This window comes from Hyperoodon ampullatus (genome assembly GCF_949752795.1).
Source record: "Hyperoodon ampullatus genome assembly, chromosome: 16".
In the NCBI taxonomy this organism is placed as follows: Eukaryota; Metazoa; Chordata; class Mammalia; order Artiodactyla; family Ziphiidae; genus Hyperoodon; species Hyperoodon ampullatus.
Genome location: NC_136929.1, coordinates 62623523 through 62644375, shown reverse-complemented (window position 1 = coordinate 62644375; position 20853 = coordinate 62623523). Strand labels below are relative to the sequence as shown.

Genomic DNA, 20853 nt, shown 5'->3' with positions numbered 1-20853 from the left:
CTTATTGAAGAGGCTGTCTTTGCTCCACTGTATATTCTAGCCTCCTCTGTCATAGATTAGGTGACCATAGGTGCATGGGTTTATCTCTGGGCTTTCTATCCTGTTCCATTAATCTGTATTTCTGTTTTTGTGTCAGTACCATACTGTCTTGATTACTGTAGTAAGATTTTTCAATACACACATGAGAAGCACACTTAATGATACATGACAAGATGTTAGTAATATGAAATAAGAATAAGAAACCATAAGGAAAAAACCCAAGAGGAAATCTTCAGTGTAAAAGTGTAATTGTTGAAATAAAGAATCCATTCATGGGATAAAGAGTAGTTTGGGTACATGTGAAAAGCAAATTAGAGTTGGAAGATGAGATTGAGAAACTCTCCCAGAAAATAGTAGAAAAGAATAGAGAGGGCTTCCCTGGTGGCACAGTGGTTAAGAATCCGCCTGCCAATGCAGGGGACACGGGTCGAGCCCTGGTCCAGGAAGACCCCACATGCTTCAGAGCAACTAAGCCTGTGTGCCACAACTACTGAGCCTGCACTCTAGAGCCCAAGAGCCACAGCTACTGAGCCCGCGTGCCACAACTACTGAAGCCCGTGTGCCTAGAGCCCGTGCTCCGCAACAAGAGAAGCCACCGCAATGAGAAGCCCACACACCGCAACAAAGAGTAGCCCCTGGTCGCCACAACTAGAGAAAGCCCACGTGCAGCAACGAAGACCCAACACAGCCAAAAATAAATTTATTTAAAAAGAAAAAAAAGGAATATAGAGGGAGAACATACCAAAGAAAAGCCAACTGATATGGAGCATAAAATCATATCTAACATCTGGATTATAGACATCTGAGAATAAATGAGAAAAAAAGGAAAAGAAAAAGCTGAAAAAAAATAAGGATAAATTTTCCAAAAATTAAAGAAATATCACAAAGTGATCTTTCACCTTACAAACATTTAAATGGTCTTTACTAAGGGCCAGGCATTGTGCTGATGCTTCACAAATACTACTTCAATTGGTCCTCATTACATTCCTTGAGATAGTTACTATTATTTATTTTCACCAGTTCACAGACCTTGAATATTTTTGTATTTCTAATATCCATCATGCCGATTTGTAAACCACTAATCTCACTAATAAAAATGCATTTGTGACCTTCACTGTGGTAATTAGCAACATTTCAGGTGTTGACGGAGATGTGACAACTGGAGCCCTTGTAGTGGCCGTCCCTGGAAAATAGTCACCACCCATGGACAGATCATCCTCCATTAGGGCAACCAGCACTGCTAAAGGACAAGTTTAAAGGGACCATGCATACTATTACTGACATACTGCCTAACCTGTGGTATTGAAGGAAATTACAGGCATAAAACAAGGTCTTTAAATTTTGAGTTTGCTAATTTCATTTGCATACAGCTTACATTTATTATAAAAGAAGGTACACGTGTTTTCCCCATTCTGTTAACCAAGGCTGAGAATTATGCTTAAAATTCAGGAAATTTGAATCTTATCACTTACTTATTTTTTTGATGCACGAACCAGGCATATAAAGAATTCTTCTTTAATCTCGGCATGGTTTGTTTTATTCTTGAATTTAATCTGCATTTAATCTAAGAAAAAGAAAAGCATGTATGCATTATATATTTGATACGTTTAAAACACATATGATATCCTCCCAATTAGAAAGTCACACATATGGGTCAGCATTTCCAAGGTCTTGAATCCACAAACATAAAATCTCCAATACTGTGCAATTTTATCAATCCTGTGAAACATGCATTTTAGCTCAAGAAATAGAGAAAAACATTTTTTGTGTGTTCAATAAAATTTAAGCTTAGCTCAAGCACAGGACTCTTTAAAGATTACCCACTTGCTAGACAGGACCCAGGAAGCCAAGCAAAACCCATTTCAAACCAATTTTACATCATCATAGTGACTTATGATATTTCCATCCTGAAGTATTCTCTGCAGAATAAATGAGAGAATTGGGAAAGCTAAGAGATGTGACCCTCAGCATTTCATAGAGCAGATTTCATGGATGAAAACTGGAAATCACTGGAGAGTAACACATTGCCAAGTAGATGGCCAAGTTAACAAGCAGTAATACTACGTCCACGTGAGACAGGCAGAAATGTGCCACCGGCCCCTAAATTCCGGGCAAGGAGAGAAATTTGAAAAGAAATAGAAAACACATTTTTTTTTTCAAAAACACACCAGTTTGGGCATAAATGTTGATTCTGAGTTTTGGGCTTGGGGCCCAGCCACATGTGAATCCCATACCTTTGAGACATACCAGCTCATGCACAGTGGGAGTAGGAAGCCCAAAGCTTGGAGGTACCGCCTGTGTTCCAGGGGCGAGGTGGACCCGAGACCCAGGGTGGCCATGGCACAGCCGGGTTCTTGGGCCCCCTCCCTGCAAGCCCTAGACCCACTTACCTGCAGGCAAGGCTGCTTTAGCAAAGGCAGAGGCGCTGCCTCTCGGAAGGGGCTGCGGGGCAGTGGGGAGCATTTTGTGAGTCGGGTACAGCCTTTCGTAGGCGGGATCAAACTTTCCTCAAGATCCTGGCAGCTGTTCTCTCTCCCGCTGCCTTTCAGGATAATGCCTTTCTCCTTCTTTCTTTTCCATTCTTTCTTATTTTTAATTTCCCCAAATCAAATCCGTTAAGTGAAATCTCGGCCCAGTTCCTGGCCAGCCACAAAGTTACCGCTAGTTGGTCCTACATCGGCCTAGTGCCCCCTCCCCCTCCAGGTCCCATGTCCCATGTCCCAATGCCCTGATGGGCTCTGCAGAGTCAGCGGGAGGGAAGAGGAGCGTTAATCAGGGCCCCGCACAGCGGAGCACAAGGCAAACCTTCCTGCCTACGGGGTCCGAAGACCCCCTTCCTGTGCCTCCTCGCCACACCCTCCAGCTGTGCCTCTAAAACGTTATACTCTTCTCACAATGTGAGGGTGACAGGGCCACAGGAGCCGACATAAACGGCAGAGGATGGGATGGGACGTCCTTGGCAGAGGCCTCCACCCTAGGTCTTTACCTGGTGCTGCTAGCAAGCCAACGCTAGAATAACAACTCCGTGTCCATAGCAACACTAAACAACAGATTCCAGGTGGTCCGGAGATGTACCAGAGTGGGGAATACAATGAACTTGGTTCCAGGCTGCAAGGGCTTAAAAACAGACACTGTTCTCCTTAAGGGCAGGGGTGGGGTATGATGGTCAAAGAGCCCAGGATAATCATCCCAGGGCGGACTGTCTCCCCTGTTACTTTTTGTTTTGCATCTAATGGAGGGGATGCTTGTTACATATTCTCATTCTAAAAAAGGTTACATTGAGCTTTTGGCTTCCCCTATGGGCTGGAGAGAATGACCAGAGGGCTGAATATTTTCTGGCTAATATTAACTTTAAGTAAAATAAGCAAGGTTGATACAGGAATGAGGAGGAAACAAAATCATTTTACTCAAGGTATCAATTCATAGGATTGAGAAGAAACAATCAAGTATTAGTTGTAAATTAAAAACACACCCATTTTCCTGAGTAAATCTGAAAGGTGTAAACTAATACCAAACAAATATGGAAAAGAACGTTTTTAAATTTCAACTTTTTTTTTTTTTTTGGCCGCACCACAGCTTGCAGGATCTTAGTTCCCTGACCAGGGATTGAACCCCAGCCACGGCACTGAAGCGCTGAGTCCTAACCACTGGACCATCGGGGAATTCCCCCCAAAAAGTTTTTAAAACATAGGTGAAACATTAGAATTTTTGTATGGAAATTACAATATAAAAATTACCCCCAAAAGAGGAATAATATACCAGTTGCACATCTCTGTTGGTACATGTGATGAAGCTGAATCAATGGTCACTTGAAGACATGGAAAAAAGATTAAAGCCATATTTACTTAGTATTATGTCTGTAAAGCACTTGGCAAGTTACAGAAATGAATAAAACATGGTCACTGACTTCAGTGTCAGGTTGATGACCTCAAGGCCAGACCATTCTGAAATATGCCCAGAGCATCCTACTTTCTGTGAGGAAGACCTGCCCTCAAGAAACCTAGTTTACCAGAGCCTTATCTGACCTTGGGGAAGGGCGGTAAGATAACCCCAGCCCCCTCCAGCCTTCCTGTCTCAGATAAGAGGACGGAAAAAAGACTCAGAAACTCTTCAGAAGAGCACACCCCTTGTTTCTTTATCTGTTTTACATTTTTGTTGAGAACTGGACTTCTAATATAATGTAAATAGAAATCAGATTTTTCCCTTTCTCCAGGGTCTACTGTTGTTTTTTGTTTGTTAAGTGACCTTTCTGAACTCTATTCTGTGTACAGCATGACTACTGAAGTCAGCTTGGTCACCATAATGGTCAGCTAGTGATTAGAGGGTCCCTCAGGTGCCCGGAACCGCCGAATCGCCCAGTGGTTACCATTCAAGACAGAGACAATGGCTTCTGGCCCCATCTTGCCTCTCTCCCTCGGCTCCTTGTGCTCGGGCCTCTGGCACCAGCTCTTCCCCTCTCTGCCGTCCACCCCTCCTCTATACCCTCACGTCTCCCACACTAACTCTCCTGGCTAACTTCCCTTTTCCTCGTAAACTCTCCCCCCTCCCGTTTTCCTCTCAACTTTTCAGAACCTGTCCCTTTAAAATTAAGCCTACTGAGGATCCAGAGACTAAACCCTTCATTTCTTCTAGTCTCTGAGCTAAAGCTGAACTTGGAGCCATCGTCACAGATTTTTCCCAAAGTAACGGAAGAGCCTCACAGACTTGCTGAGGAATTTAATATTGATACTCAACTTATCAGCCTGCTTTCTCTGACTTGTAGCAGCTAGTCCATATGCTGGTCGGCAAAGGCCAGCCCCAACACTGAATAAAGACTGCTAATTGGGAAAACCCTAAAAGGTACCGAGAAATACAACTGGAAAAGCCTTACCGAACCAGGTTTCTTTGCCCAACACGCAGCAAGCCACCAAATGCTGAGACGCTGAAGTTTGTAGCAGCGAAGGGGTTTACTCACAAGGCAGCCAAGCGAGAAGACAGGAGAACAAGTCTGAAATCCACCTCCTCAACGGCCCGGGAGCTAGGGGTATTTATGGGATAAAACTAAGGCGTGGGGAACACGGGGAAAGCTAACTGGAGATAAGCAAAACGTGAGGTGATCTTCTTTCTGCGGAGATACACCTAACCTACCGGCTTCTTCCCAGTACGCATGCTCAGAATACTGGTATTATCACGCTCTGATGACGTTTCCTGCCTTCCGATGTCACAAGGTCACCGAGCATGCTCAGTTGGAGGGTCGGTGGTCTTAACCAGTCTTAACCAGCTGGAGCTCAAACTGGACACAGCTGACTCCAAGCTCCTGAAAAACAACTCAGGCAAACCTCTTATTGTTTAGGCTACTCGAGGACCTGCACGTTTTTGTAAAAACAATTAAAGGGAACTTGATCATTACGGGTGTAATGGATCTAACGGATGATTACCTTCAGTTTCAAAACCAGCCTGCTAATTTATATGATCAGGCTCAACGATCGCTAGGTGGCTTCATAGGGCAATTTCTAGGGCTTTTCCAAAGCCTGTTGATTGGAACACAATTCAGCCTTGCACACAAAAATCTGATGAGCCTGTTCATGAGTATTACGGTCAATTTCAGATTATTTTAAATGAAAATTCTGATCTTCCTTCACATGTTGATTCCACTCAGGTAGCTTTTAACTCTATATTTATTTACAGGCTAAACCAGGACCTTTTCCTTCTAGTAAAAAGGACCAGGATGAAATGGGAAACTATGTCCACTCCAAATTTAGTTAATCTAGCTCTCTTGAATGCTAGATGAGTCACCTAAAAGGAAGACCACCAAAATTCTTAATCTTCAACTCCAGCAATTGAAAAGCAAAACCCTCCTCGTTTCTGTTATTATTGCAGAGACACTGGAAAAGAGACTTGGAAATGTAAGCTCTTCAGGCACCTGCAGCCCTCTAACCAGCCTTTGAACAGGCTCTCAATTCTCAATGAGGGAGCTCTGAGGAACTACAGGGGCCTTTCCCAATCCTCTCTCTAACTGGCTTGGAGAAACATTTCTCCAGATTGGGGCTGAATCTCTGCCAGTCCTAACTGACATCAGATTCACACTCTTGGTTATCAACCCCACTACTATAAAGTAGCCCCTGCCTTGGAGTACTAGAACAGTTCAAACAGTAGGGACTTCTAATGAACCTCAAGATGCTTCTGTCTCTGAACCTATTTCCTTTTGTTTAGGCCCTTTGAGAGACACACACCCTTCTCTCCTTAGTTCCTTCACCCCTAGAGTATCATGCCAGAATTTCCTTCTCTCAGACGGGGGGAATAATTCTTTTTTTTTTTTTTTTTCTTTTTTGGCCACACTGTGGCTGGTGGGATCTGAGTTCCCCGACCAGGGATCAAACCCAGGTCCACGGCAGGGAAAGCCCGAGTCTTAACCACAGGACCACCAGGGAATTCTGGGGGGAAAAATTCTAGAATTTAACAGTAGGCATCAAAGCAGCCAATCAGATGAATTAAATGACCCTGTGACATATTTTATTTGCTCTGTCTACAGCTGATCCTGGAAACACTAATCATTTGTCCCTATTGAATCAGCTACCACCCTCCTTACAGGCAAAATCTCCACTGATATTGACAAAATTCACAGTGCACCTCCCATGAAGATTCAGATAGACCCCTCAAAACCTCTTCCCAGAATTAATCAAGAGCGTAGAAGTAAAGAAGCCCTTCAAGGCATAAAGCCCATAATAGAAGATTACAGGCTCAAGGTCTCATTATCCCTTTACTAATCCCTGTAATACTCCTATTGCCCCTGTGAGGAAACCTAAGGGTGAGGGTGGGGGTTTTTCTAGGACTTCTGAACAAGAAACAACATTGTTATCCCTAAACACCCTATTGTTCTTTTTTCTGCGGTACAAGGGCTTCTCACTGCTGTGGCCTCTCCCGTTGCGGGGCAAAGGCTCTGGACGCGCAGGCTCAGTGGCCATGGCTCACGGGCCCAGCCACTCAGCGGCATGTGGGATCTTCCCGGACCGGGGCACGAACTTGCGTCCCCTGCATCGGCAGGAGGACTCTCACCCACTGCGCCACCAGGGAAGCCCCACCCTGTTCTTCTTAACCCTCATATATTGCTAACATCCATTTCTACAGGAAGCACATTCTTTACTGAAATTGATTTATACAGTGCATTCTTTAGTATTCCAGTTGATGAAACTAGCCAATACCTTTTCCCCCTCACTTGGGAAGAAAAAAAAATTCACCTGCACAGTAATATTTCAGAGTTTACTGAGACCTCTGCTTACTTCTTACAAATCCTGAAGGCTGATCTTGATGATAAAAAAATTCCCTAGAGGTTCCACTTTGTTGCAATATGTGGATGATCTGCTTCTCTGCTCTCCTTCTCAAGCCCCTTCACAGGAAGACAGCAGCCACCTGCTAAAGCTTTTAGCCTTAAAGGGACATAAGGTCAGCAAGGAAAATTACAGTTTGCCCAAACCCACTTTAGATATTTAGGGCATCTACTATCAGAACAAGGGCTACACCCAGATCCAGATAGATTTCATGATGTCCTAAGTTTCCTCAAACCCCAAACTAAAAGCACCAAAGCTAGTTGGTTATTGCTAAAATTAGATTCCGAATTTCCTTCTTATAGCCTAACCTCTTTAGTATGTTTGACTAAATAATAACAACCCTGACCCAATTTTATGGGAAAAACCACATAACATAGCCTTTAAGGCGTTATAGGAGAGTTTGATGAACCCATCTGCCCTTGGGCACCCCAATGATCAGATTGCCTTTGTCCTTTTTTGTATAAGAAAAGTAATGCAATGCCCTTGGGGTACTCACTCAAAAACACAGGGCCCACCACTTACCCATAGGCTATGATAGCCAGCAACTGGACCCTGTGACACTGGCATACCCCCTCTTGCCTTACAGCCACTGCCCTTTTGGTTAAGACCACTGAGAATATCATTGTGAGATCCCCTTTAACCACTTTGGCACCTCATGCAGTAAAAGCCCTCCTGAATTCTCATCATACTCAACATTTCTCAGTCAGTCGCTCACTTCCTATGAAGTCCTTTCATTAACTCTCCTCACGTGACCCTTTTACATTGTAGTAAACTTAACCCTGCTGCTGTTCTCCCCTCCGTCCCCGACACAGTCCCTCCTGACTGCTTAATGCTGATGGATCACCTCCTGACTCCTCGTGATGATCTGCAGGCAATTCCTTTGGGTAACACTGACTTCTCATGGCTCACTGATGGTTCTTATTTAAACGGTGACAATGGCAAATATTGTGCTGAGTATGCTAGTGCAACTCCTTCTGATATGGTTGAGGCAGCACACTTACCTATGGCTATGTTGACCCAAGAGGCTGAACTATATGCTCTTACACAGGCCTGCACTTTAGCCAAGAGCAAAACTGCCAATATTTATACTGATAGTAAATATGCTTTCAGAACAGCTCATGATTTCAAAATGTCGTGTAAGCAATGTGATTTCCTTAACTCCAGTGCAAATAAAAGCCCCCTATGTTTAGGAATTATTGGGTGCAATAATTTTACTTGCTTGCTCTAGCTATCATTAAGATTCCAGGGCATTCTAAACTCGACTTTCTGGAAGCTAAAGGAAATCTTTTTTTTTTTTTTGTAGTCTGTGTGCATTCTTTTTTGTTTTTATATATATTTTTTCTGCTTTATAACAAATTTAATCAGTTATACATATACATATGTTCCCATATCCCCTCCCTTTTGCGTCTCCCTCCCACCCTCCCTATCCCACCCCTCCAGGCGGTCACAAAGCACCGAGCTGATCTACCTGTGCCATTCAGCTGCTTCCCACTAGCTATCTACCTTACGTTTGGTAGTGTATATATGTCCGTGCCGCTCTTTCGCTTTGTCACAGCTTACCCTTCCCCCTCCCCATATCCTCAAGTCCATTCTCTAGTAGGTCTGTGTCTTTATTCCTGTCTTACCCCTATGTTCTTCATGACATTTTTTTCCTTAAATTCCATATATATGTGTCAGCATACAGTATTTGTCTTTCTCTTTCTGACTTACTTCACTCTGTATGACAGACTCTAGGTCCATCCACCTCATTACAAATAGCTCAATTTCGTTTCTTTTTATGGCTGAGTAATATTCCATTGTATATATGTGCTACATCTTCTTTATCCATTCATCCGATGATGGACACGTAGGTTGTTTCCATCTCCGGGCTATTGTAAATAGGGCTGCTATGAACATTTTGGTACATGTCTCTTTTTGAATTATGGTTTTCTCAGGGTATATGCCCAGTAGTGGGATTGCTGGGTCATATGGTAGTTCTATTTGTAGTTTTTTAAGGAACCTCCATACCGTTCTCCATAGTGGCTGTACCAATTCACATTCCCACCAGCAGTGCAAGAGTGTTCCCTTTTTTCCACAACCTCTCCAGCATTTATTGTTTCTAGATTTTTTGATGATGGCCATTCTGACTGGTGTGACATGATATCTCATTGTAGTTTTGATTTGCATTTCTCTAATGAGTAAAGATGTTGAGCATCCTTTCATGTGTTTCTTGGCAGTCTGTATATCTTCTGTGGAGAAATGTCTATTTAGCTCTTCTGCCCATTTTTGGATTGGGCTGTTTGTTCTTTTGTTATTGAGCTGCATGAGCTGCTTATAAATTTTGGAGATTAATCCTTTGTCCGTTGCTTCATTTGCAAATATTTTCTCCCATTCTGAGGGTTGTCTTTTGGTCTTGTTTATGGTTTCCTTTGCTGTGCAAAAGCTTTTAAGTTTCATTAGGTCCCATGTGTTTATTTTTGTCTTTATTTCCATTTCTCTAGGAGGTGGATCAAAAAGGATATTGCTGTGATTTATGTCATAGAGTGTTCTGCCTATGTTTTCCTCTAACAGTTTGATAGTGTCTTGCATTACATTTAGTTCTTTAATCCATTTTGAGCTTATTTTTGTGTATGGTGTTAGGGAGTGATCTAATCTCATACTTTTACATGTCCCTGTCCAGTTTTCCCAGCACCACTTACTGAAGAGGCTGTCCTTTCTCCACTGTACATTCCTGCCTCCTTTATCAAAGATAAGGTGACCATATGTGCGTGGGCTTATCTCTGGGCTTCCTATCCTGTTCCATTGATCTATCTTTCTGTTTTTGGGCCAGTACCATACTGTCTTGATTACTGTAGCTTTGTAGTATAGTCTGATGTCAGGGAGCCTGATTCCTCCAGCTCCGTTTTTCGTTCTCAAGATTGCTTTGGCTATTCGGGGTCTTTTGTTTTTCCAAACAAATTTTGAATTTTTTTGTTCTAATTCTGTGAAAAATGCCATGCCAGTGGTAGTTTGATAGAGATTGCCTTGAATCTGTAGATTGCTTTGGGTAGTAGAGTCATTTTCAGAATATTGATTCTTCCAATCTAGGAACATGGTATATCTCTCCTTCTATTTGTATCATCTTTAATTTCTTTCATCAGTGTCTTAAAATTTTCTGCATACAGGTCTTTTGTCCCCTTAGGTAGGTTTATTCCTAGATATTTTATTCTTTTTGTTGCAGTGGTAAATGGGAGTGTTTTCTTGATTTCACTTTCTTTTTTTTCATCATTAGTATACAGGAATGCCAGAGATTTCTGTGCATTAATTTTGTATCCTGCTACTTTACCAAATTCATTTATTAGCTCTAGTAGTTTTCTGGTAGAATCTTTAGGATTCTCTATGTATAGAATCATGTCATCTGCAAACCGTGACAGCTTTACTTCTTCTTTTCCAATTTGGATTCCTTTTATTTCCTTTTCTTCTCTGATTGCTGTGACTAAAACTTCCAAAACTAGGTTGAATAAGAGTGGTGAGAGTGGGCAGCCTTGTCTTCTTCCTGATCTTAGTGGAAATGGTTTCAATTTTTCACCATTGAGGACGACGTTGGCTGTGGGTTTGTCATATATGGCCTTTATTATGTTGAGGAAAGTTCCCTCTATGCCTACTTTCTGCAGGGGTTTTGTCATAAATGGGTGTTGAATTTTGTCGAAAGCTTTCTCTGCATCTATTGAGATGATCATATGGTTTTTCTCCTTCAATTTGTTAATATGGTGTATCACGTTGATTGATTTGCGTATATTGAAGAATCCTTGCATTCCTGGGATAAACCCCACTTGATCATGGTGTGTGATCCTTTTAATGTGCTGTTGGATTCTGTTTGCTAGTATTTTGTTGAGGATTTTTGCATCTATGTTCATCAGTGATATTGGTCTGTAGTTTTCTTTTTTTTGTGACATCTTTGTCTGGTTTGGGTATCAGGGTGATGGTGGCCTCATAGAATGAGTTTGGGAGTGTTCCTCCCTCTGCTGGATTTTGGAAGAGTTTGAGAAGGATAGGTGTTAGCTCTTCTCTAAATGTTTGATAGAATTCACCTGTGAAGCCATCTAGTCCTGGGCTTTTGTTTGTTGGAAGATTTGTAATCACAGTTTCAATTTCAGTGGTTGTGATTGGTCTGTTTATATTTTCTGTTTCTTCCTGGTTCGGTCTCGGAAGGTTTTGCTTTTCTAAGAATTTGTCCATTTCTTCCAGGTTGTCCATTTTTTTGGCATAGAGTTGCTTCTAGTAATCTCTCATGATCCTATGTATTTCTGCAGTGTCAGTTGTTACTTCTCCTTTTTCATTTCTAATTCTGTTCATTTGAGTCCTCTCCCCTTTTTTCTTGATGAGTCTGGCTAATGGTTTATCAATTTTGTTTATCTTCTCAGAAAACCAGCTTTTAGTTTTATTGATCTTTGCTATCATTTCCTTTATTTCTTTTTCATTTATTTCTGATCTGATCTTTATGATTTCTTTCCTTCTGCTAACTTTGGGGTTTTTTTTGTTCCTCTTTCTCTAATTACTTTAGGTGTATGGTTAGGTTGTTTGTTTGAGATGTTTCTTGTTTCTTGAGGTAGGATTGTATTGCTAAAAACTTCGCTCTTAGAACTGCCTTTGCTGCATTCCATGGGTTCTGTGTCATTGTGTTTTCATTGTCATTTGCTTCTAGGTATTTTTTGATTTCCTCTTTGATTCTTTCAGTGATCTCTTGGTTATTTAGTAGCATATTGTTTGTCCTCCATGTGTTTTTATTTTTTACAGTTTTTTTCCTGTAATTGATACCTAGTCTCATAGCATTGTGGTCGGAAAAGATACTTGATATGGTTTCAATATTCTTAAATTTACCAAGGCTTGATTTGTGACCCAAGATATGATCTATCCTGGAAAATATTCCATGAGCACTTGAGAAGAAAGTGTATTCTACTGTTTTTGGATGGAATGTCTTATAAATATCAGTTAAATCCTTCTTGTTTATTAATGTGTCATTTAAAACTTGTGTTTCCTTATTTATTTTCATTTTGGATGATCTGTCCATTGGTGAAAGTGGGGTGTTGAAGTCCCCTACTATGATTGTGTTACTGTCGATTTCCCCTTTTATGGCTGTTAGCATTTGCCTTATGTATTGAGGTGCTCCTATGTTGGGTGCATAAATATTTTACCATTGTTATATCTTCTTCTTGGATTCATCCCTTGATCATTATGTAGTGTCCTTCTTTGTCTCTTCTAATAGTCTTTATTTTAAAGTCTATTTTGTCTGATATGAGAATTGCTACTCCAGCTTTCTTTTGATTTCCATTTGCATGGAATATCTTTTTCCATCCCCTCACTTTCAGTCTGTATGTGGCCCTAGGTATGAAGTGGCTCTCTTGTAGACAGCATATATATGGGTCTTGTTTTTGTATCTATTCAGCTGGTGTGTGTCTTTTGTTTGGAGCATTTAATCCATTTACATTTAAGGTAATTATTGATATATACGTTCCTATTACCATTTTCTTAATTGTTTTGGGTTTGTTTTTGTAGGTTTTTTCCTTCTCTTGTGCTTCCTGCCTAGAGAAGTTCCTTTAGCATTTGTTGTAGAGCTGGTTTGGTGGTGCTGAATTCTCCTAACTTTTGCTTGTCTGTAAAGGTTTTAATTTCTCAGTCGAATCTAAATGAGATCCTTGCTGGGTAGAGTAATCTTGGTTGCAGGTTTTTCTCCTTCATCACTTTCAATATGTCCTGCCACTCCCTTCTGGCTTGCAGAGTTTCTGCTAAGAGATCAGCTGTTAACCTTATGGGGATTCCCTTGTATGTTATTTGTTGCTTTTCCCTTGCTGCTTTTAATATTTTTTCTTTGTATTTAATTTTTGATAGTTTGATTAATATGTGTCTAGGAGTGTTTCTCCTTGGATTTATCCTGTATGGGACTCTCTGTGCTTCCTGGACTTGACTATCTCCTTTCCCATGTTATGGAAGTTTTCAACTATAATCTCTGCAAATATTTTCTCAGACACTTTCTTTTTCTCTTCTTCTTCTGGGACCTCTATAATTCAAATGTTGGTGCATTTAATGTTTTCCCAGAAGTTTCTGAGACTGTCCTCAATTCTTTTCATTCTTTTTTCTTTATCCTGCTCTGCAGTAGTTATTTCCACTATTTTATCTTCCAGGTCACTTATCCGTTGTTCTGCCTCAGGTATTCTGCTATTGATTCCTTCTAGAGAATTTTTCTTTTCCTTTATTGTGTTGTTCATCATTGTTTGCTCTTTAGTTCTTCTAGGTCCGTGTTAAGCGTTTCTTGTATTTTCTCCATTCTCTTTCGAAGATTTTGGATCATCTTTCCTATCATTACTCTGAATTCTTTTTCAGGTAGACTGCCTATTTCCTCTTCATTTGTTTGGTCTGGTGGGTTTTTACCTTGCTCCTTCATCTGCTGCATATTTCTCTGTCTTCTCATTTCATTTAACTTACTGTGATTGGGGTTTCCTTTTTGCAGGCTGAAGGTTCGTACTTCCCGTTGTTTTTGGTGTCTGCCCCCAGTGGGTAAGGTTGGTTCAGTGGCTTGTGTAGGCTTCCTGATAGAGGGGACTAGTGCCTGTTCTGATGGGTGGGGCTGGATCTTGTCTTTCTGGTGGGCAGGGCTGTGTCCAATGGTGTGTTTTGTGGTGTCTGAACTTATGATTTTAGGCAGCCTCTCTGCTAATGGGTGGGGTTGTGTTCCTGTCTTGCTAGTTGTTTGGCAGAGGGTGTCCAGCTCTGTAGCTTGCTGGTCGTTGAGTGGAGCTGGGTCTTAGCGTTGAGATGGAGATCTCTGGAAGAGCTCTTGCCAATTGATATTACATGGAGCTGGGAGGTCTCTGGTGGTCCAGTGTCCTGAACTTGGCTCTCCCACCTCAGAGGCTCAGGTCTGATACCCAGCCAGAGCACCAAGACCCTGTCAGTCACATGGCTCAGAAGAAAAGAGACGGAAAAACAAAAGAAGGAAAAATAATAAATAAAATAAAATAGTTAAAATAAAATTAAAAAGTAATAAAAAGAGAGCAACCAAACCAATAAACAAATCCACCAATGATAACAAGCACTACAAACTATACTAAGATAAAAATCAGAAACAAGTCAGTGTCACACAGCAAACCCCAAGTCCACAGTTGCTCCCGAAGTCCACTGCCTCAATTTTGGGATGATTCGTTGTTTATTCAGGTATTCCACAGATGCAGGGTACCTCAAATTGATTGTGGAGATTTAATCCGCTGCTCCTGAGGCTGCTGGGAGACATTTCCCTTTCTCTTCTTTGTTCGCACAGCTCCTTGGGTTCAGCTTTGGATTTGGACCCGCCTCTGCCTGTAGGTTGCCCTCAGGCATCTGTTCACGCCCAGACAGGACAGGTTTAAAGCAGCGCTGATTAGGGGACTCTGGCTCACTCGTCCTGGGGGGAGGGAGGGGTACGGTAGTTGTAATTGGAATGTGGGGTGAGCCTGTGGCGGCAGAGGCCAGCGTGACGTTGCAGCAGCCTGAGGTGTGCTGTGTTCTCCTGGGGAAGCTGTCCCTGGATCACGGGATCCTGGCAGTGGTGGGCTGCACAGGCTCCCGAGGTGGGTGTGGATAGTGACCTGCGCTTGCACACAATTCTTGGTGGCTGCAGCAGCAGCGTTAGCATTTCATGCCCATCTCTGGTGTTCGAGCCGATAGCCACGGCTTGTGCCTGTCTCTGGAGCTCGTTTAGGCGGTGCTCTGCCTTCTGTGGGCAGACAGGGAAGGGATCCCCTCTCCTCGCGCACCCCAAAACAATGGTCTCTTGCATCTCCGGCAGGTCCAGACTTTTCCCCCGACTCCCTCCCGGTTAGCTGTGGTGCACTAGTCCCCTTCAGGCTGTGTCCACGCAGCCAACCCCAGTCCTCTCCCTGGGGTCTGACCTCTGAAGCCCGAGCCTCAGCTCCCAGCCCCCAGCCCCCGCCTGCCCCGGCAGGTGAGCAGACAAGCCTCTCGGGCTGCTGAGTGCTGGTCGGCGCTGGTCGGCACCGATCCTCTGTGCAGGAATCTCTCCGCTTTGCTCTCTGCACGCCTGTTGCTGCGCCCTCTGTGGCTCGGAAGCTCCCCCCACCCCAAGCCCCACCGTGAAGGGGCTTCCTAGTGTGTGGAAACCTTTCCTCCTTCACGGCTCCCTCCCAGAGGTGCAGGTCCCGTCCCTATTCTTTTGTCTCTGTTTTTTCTTTTTTCTTTTGCCCTACCGAGGTACGCGGGGAGTTTCTTGCCTTTTGGGAGGTCTGAGGTCTTCTGCCAGCGTTCAGTATGTGTTCTGTAGGAGGTGTTCTACATGTAGATGTATTTCTGATGTATCTGTGGGGAGGAAGGTGATCTCCGCATGTTACTCCTCCGCCATCTTGAAGGTTCCCCCCCACCACCAAAACTTTTTTACTGGAATAACATTTGTCCATTTGCTCTGGGTCCATTTTAGGGGAGTATACAGACATTACTTTCCCTGTAGGATATCACCAACCAATGGGGAAATCTCCTATAAATCATCTTGCAATAAGCTTAAACTTAGTAATAAATCTTGATGGTGTTTTGAGAGCAGTGAGAAGTGTACTTCTTTCTAGTTTATCCTGATTAACTGCTTGACACAACTGTATCAATGTTTGGCTCACATGAGTGGTTACTTTTTTCTTAAATACATCCCTTTAGTATTCTGGACCTATTCTGGGGATAGTCAAGCTCCTAGGCTTAACTGTTACGTTTAATAACTTTGCTTTTTCATGGCAAAGGAAGAATCAGAGCTGTGGGACATTAATATATTAAAATACTTAAGAGAAAGTTGAAAAAGATGCAGCCTGGGTTTCAGTGGCCTCTGTTCTCACTCCTCATGGTAGGGCGTTGGCATGCTGCTGGGGGCCTGCTGGTTCTTGGGGGGGCAGGCCTCTGGAGGATGGGGCAGGACGGCCCCAGAGACCAGCCTAAATCTGACCCTCACGAGGGCTGCCCCTTGTCCTGGAGTCATGAGGGACAGCCCTAGGCTACCACACAGAACCTGTGCTCTTAGACAGTTTGACAGTTGCCCCAGAGAACTGTGTTCCTCAGCTTTAGTGTTTGTATTTGCACCTACCTGCAGCCACTACTACGTTGACCTCTGGAAATATCACATCAGCTGTTCTTGAGACAAAACACTGTTTGCTCATTTTCTTCTCTAGGCCCTGTCCCTTTGATGTTAAGTGGTGGATTTGGTGGAATCTGCCTCTGGCTTGCTGATTACCCAGCGGATTGTATCAAATCCAGAATTCAAGTTCTCTCCATGTCTGGAAAACAGGCAGGATTTATTGGAACTTTTATAAGCATCGTGAAAAATGAAGGTGAGTCTGCCAATTGCTGAAACAGAGGAGGTACGTATAGAGAGTGGTCATTTGGCTGCTAGTCTTGTCGAAGTTGATCAGATGGGTAATCGCTCTCTTCCACCACCTCACTTTTCTAACAGTGTATGTAATTCACATTTGTGGATTTGTTTCCAGACCCCTTTCTTTAGCTTACTTCATTATTCTCAAGAATGTTTATTTATTTTTTGCTGTGTTGAGTCTTTGTTGCTGCGCGCTGGCTTTCTCTAGTTGCAGCGAGCGGGAGCTACTCTTCATTGCGGTTCGCGGGCTTCTCATTGCGGTGGCATCTCTTGTTGCGAAGCACGGGCTCTAGGCACATGGGCTTCAGTAGTTGTGGCTCGCGGGCTCAGTAGTTGTGCCTTGCGTGCTCTAGAGTGCGGGCTCAGTAGTTGTGGTGCACAGGCTTAGTTGCTCCGCGGCATGTGGGATCTTCCTGGGCCAGGGATCGAACCTGTGTCCCCTGCATTGGCAGGCAGATTCTTAACCACTGCGCCACCAGGGAAGTCCCCTCAAAAATGTTTAAAGCTCTGATTCCTAACCTTTGAGCCAGCATTTTGTTTGTAAGTAGCTGGTGGGAATTTATGAAGTATGTGTTTTGTCTAAGAGGACAAATGTTTCAGAGTTAGCACCACTTTTTTTTTTGGCTGCACTCTGGGGCATGTGAAACTTCCCCAACCAAGGATCCAGCCCACTCCGCCTGCAGTGGAAGCGTAGAGTCTTAACCACTGGACCACCAGGGAAGTCCTGCACCACTTGTTTTAAACAATATCATCAGGAGATGAGCTCTAACAGCATATCAGTAAGGCATTTAAAAGAATGTACATCCTTAATGATAAGACTTCTGCAATGAGAAAGGCACTAAGCAATTTCTGAAGGTGATTTGCTATCAGTTTTTAGCTATACAGGTGGATAAAGACGTTTGAAGTAGTGTTTGTATAAAGCCAATTTTATGCCACTGGTGAGTAAAGACCTGTCCTTCCAGCATCCACTGTACGTCTTAAACCTTGGATGTGCACTTTTCTGTCTTGATTTTGAGAGAAAGTGAGCACAGTAACGGCATGCAGAAGTTGCTTTAACCCCAAATAGAGCACAGACATTTTGCATATTACTAACAGTAACCCCTTTTAAATTTGCATTACACTTGATAGTTTTCCAAAGTACTTACACCTCCCTCATCTGCCTGGATCTTCAGAACTGCCTTGGGCGGTGCTAATACTAGAAACAGGTCTTCGACGTCAATGTCAGTGCTCTGTGTTCTGGCCCAGGGCCTCGTGGTCCTCGCCACCCCAGGTGAAGCTGCGAAGTTGCTGTCGTCCGTGGCTCTGTGGCTGCCTCCTGTCTGCCCACGTGAGGCCCCCTGCTCTGCCTGACCCGCTTACCAGGAGGTAACAGGCACGGGATCGGTGACTGTTCCCTGAGCCTCGCCAGCTTTGCTGCAGACCTGCCCTTGCCCTTGTTTCTACTAGTCTGTCTACTTCCAGTAGCCCAGGGAAACCTGTTCCATCACTGCTGGTTTCTAGCGCTATTGTCTGGATTTGTAACTGTAAAAATATCTGTGCTGTGTGGGTTCCTGGGATATTTCCAAGGAGGAGGAGTTCAGTCTCTGGTCACCCTTTTGTTTTCTAGGAATAACGGCCTTATATTCTGGACTGAAACCTACCATGATTCGTGAGTTCCCTGCCAATGGGGCGCTCTTTTTGGCCTATGAATACAGCAGGAAGTTGATGATGAGCCAGTTTGAAGCATACTGAAGTGTTCTGGCAAACCTCGATCCAAGTGAAGCTGTTTGAGGACTGCAGTTCTCAGGGTTTCGAGGAGTATAAGACCAATATGGAATTTTTTGATTTTGTGGAAATTTTTTGTGTGTCTTCCATTTTTCTATCTTCTACCTTAAACTTTATAGAAGAGCTTCTCTTTTATATTATATAATTTCTGCCCATAATTGTAGTGAAATGGAAAAGTTGCTGCTCTTGTCCTTGGTGGGACATACAGGGTGGGCTGCTGGCCCTAGGTACCTAATCAGAAAGGCTAAGTAGAGCTCTATCAAGGGATTTTGCATAAACCTGTATGTGTACATGTAGTTTAGATGGTTCTGCGTTGTGAGTGAAGCACAATTTAGTTCCATGTTTAATCTCAGATCTCACTAGAAAAAAACAGAGGTAACCATGTTTCATGAGGATGGTTATAAATGCTTAATCCATTCTAGATGTGGGTCTCTTTTAAAATCTGCTGAGCACGTACCCTATAATAATTGGTTAAAGTTTTTAAAAAGTTTTCCTGTGGTGCTTGAAAACTAAGGCGTCCGTCTAGATTCTAAAGAGGAGAATATACCTGCATACTGGTGTGGCTCCCGTGTTCTTGGTTTAAGTTTCAGAGTAAGCGTCCTGGATTTTCCCAAGGTGCTCCTCGGTGGCAACAGTGCCATCCATCTTCTTCCAGGTGGGATCACAGTCCAGGCGGGATCACAGTCCAGGCTTGGACACATTGCTGGGTGTGGCCCAGAGCCTTTGGGAAGCAGCACGGCCCTCGCCTGTGCCAGCCCCTCCTCCCGTCCCAAGGAGCTCCTCTCTGCTGGGCTTGAGCTCAAGGCAGGGGCTGAGGGGAGGGGCCTGGGCTGCTCTGTTTAGACTGTGGCCGACAGCGGCCCCGAGCTTCTGCCTCTGTGTGTCCTGGCCTGGGCGGGATCCCAGAGAAGTCTGTGGGACCACCTGTGGGGCTGCTGATCCACTCTGGACCACGCCCTTCTTGCCTCTGCCCATCACAAGCCCTTCCAGGGAGCAGCGTGCCAAAGCCGAGAGAGGCCCTGGCTCCCCGTCTGGGGACGGAGTGGTGGTGCTTGTGGGCAAAGTGGTCTTTGTCGTGCTTGCACTCCCCGTGAGGGGTGTCAGGGCTGACTCAGGCTGAAGTTTGTCTCGGGATCCCTCACTCCTTGCCATGCTGGAGCCTTTAATGTGGGGTACTGGCTGTTGTGAATTTCAGTGATGGTGGTCTCTGGGGTGTGACTTAATCAACGAAGCCAAGGTAATTTCATTAAACTATGCCGTACGTATGCACTACTAACAAACCCTTTTTCATCTGACTCCCGTAGACTTGGGATGGGCAGCTGTTCCCTGGTCGTCTGGTTTACGGGAGCCCTTGTCGTCACCAGTGAGGTCAGCCGCCTCATTCTGTGCTGCTCCGAGACCCCCCAGGCCTCTAATAAAGAGTGCTTAATCCACCCCCGCGGCTGATGTGGTAATCATGATCCACACTGGTATGTCCGCCCCTGTCGGCAGAACGGAAGCCTTGTGTGAGACCTCCAGTTTGCACAAGTTTTTGTTCTCCCTGCAGCCTCGGTGGCGACTCCGGCCAGAAGCCAGAGAGGGTCGGGAAGGCCAGCTGCTGGCAGACGTTTAGTGGAGGGGGGATGCCCGCTGTTGTGCGCGATCGGCTCCAGAGCTATGCCTGGTCTTCCGTTTGCCTTTTCTTGAAAAGCAATTTTTCTGCCTTACTTTTGTCCGTACTTAAACGGTCAGTAGCTACTGAGTGGTGCTTCTTCTGAACAGGCCTGGATTGAAGCAAAAACAGCAAATGGGACTGGCTTCCCTCAGGAAGTGACCTGCTCCAGAGCCCACCGGGCCCCTGTTGTCTAAGCCCTGTTGGCAGTAGGTCTTCTCACGTGTTGTCCTGTGAACATTTAACTGAATATCTTCAACAGAAACTGTCTAAGGCAAGTAAGAGTGAGTGGGAGTAATGAATGGAAGCTTAACACAGAGTTGGTGTTTTTTACGTTTCATTCTGTTTGCTTAATTCATGGTTCAGTATTTGGGTACAATTTGTACCGTTTCAAATCTGTACTCCAGACAAAAATAGAGTAACTTGAAATACTGTGTTTAAAGAAATTCTCGTGTTCTATCATTAAATTTGCCTAATAGTTGACTATATGATTTCTTTAAGTACTTTACGGGCTAAGAACCAACTGTCAGGAATGTTTGAGTTATGTATGGTGATATTTTAAGGTGATGGTTTTATTGCAGCGAGCATTGTTTTTTTTTGTCAGCAAGATTCCTGATGTAAAATAACTACTGATATACATATTCTGTATACACTGCAGTTACGAAATGTGGCCCACTAGAATTACTCTCCCTCCACCAGGCTCTGTATGTGATGTGACTCATTTGGCAGGATGCCAT

The 20853-nt window shown here is 43.8% G+C and overlaps 1 protein-coding gene across 1 annotated transcript in view; it reads right to left on the bottom strand.

The window, feature by feature from the left end:
- The window catches only part of LOC307064923 (phosphatidylinositol 3,4,5-trisphosphate 3-phosphatase TPTE2-like), a gene marked incomplete at both ends in the record, with an annotated part of 84264 nt that extends 67953 nt beyond the window's left edge, over window positions 1–16311 (bottom strand). Inside the window, one exon of the mRNA XM_079721630.1 lies at window positions 16172–16311. Coding sequence (XP_079577756.1) covers window positions 16172–16311 — 140 coding nt within the window. The remainder of the gene's footprint in view (window positions 1–16171) is intronic.
- Between the last annotated feature and the right edge of the window lie 4542 nt (window positions 16312–20853).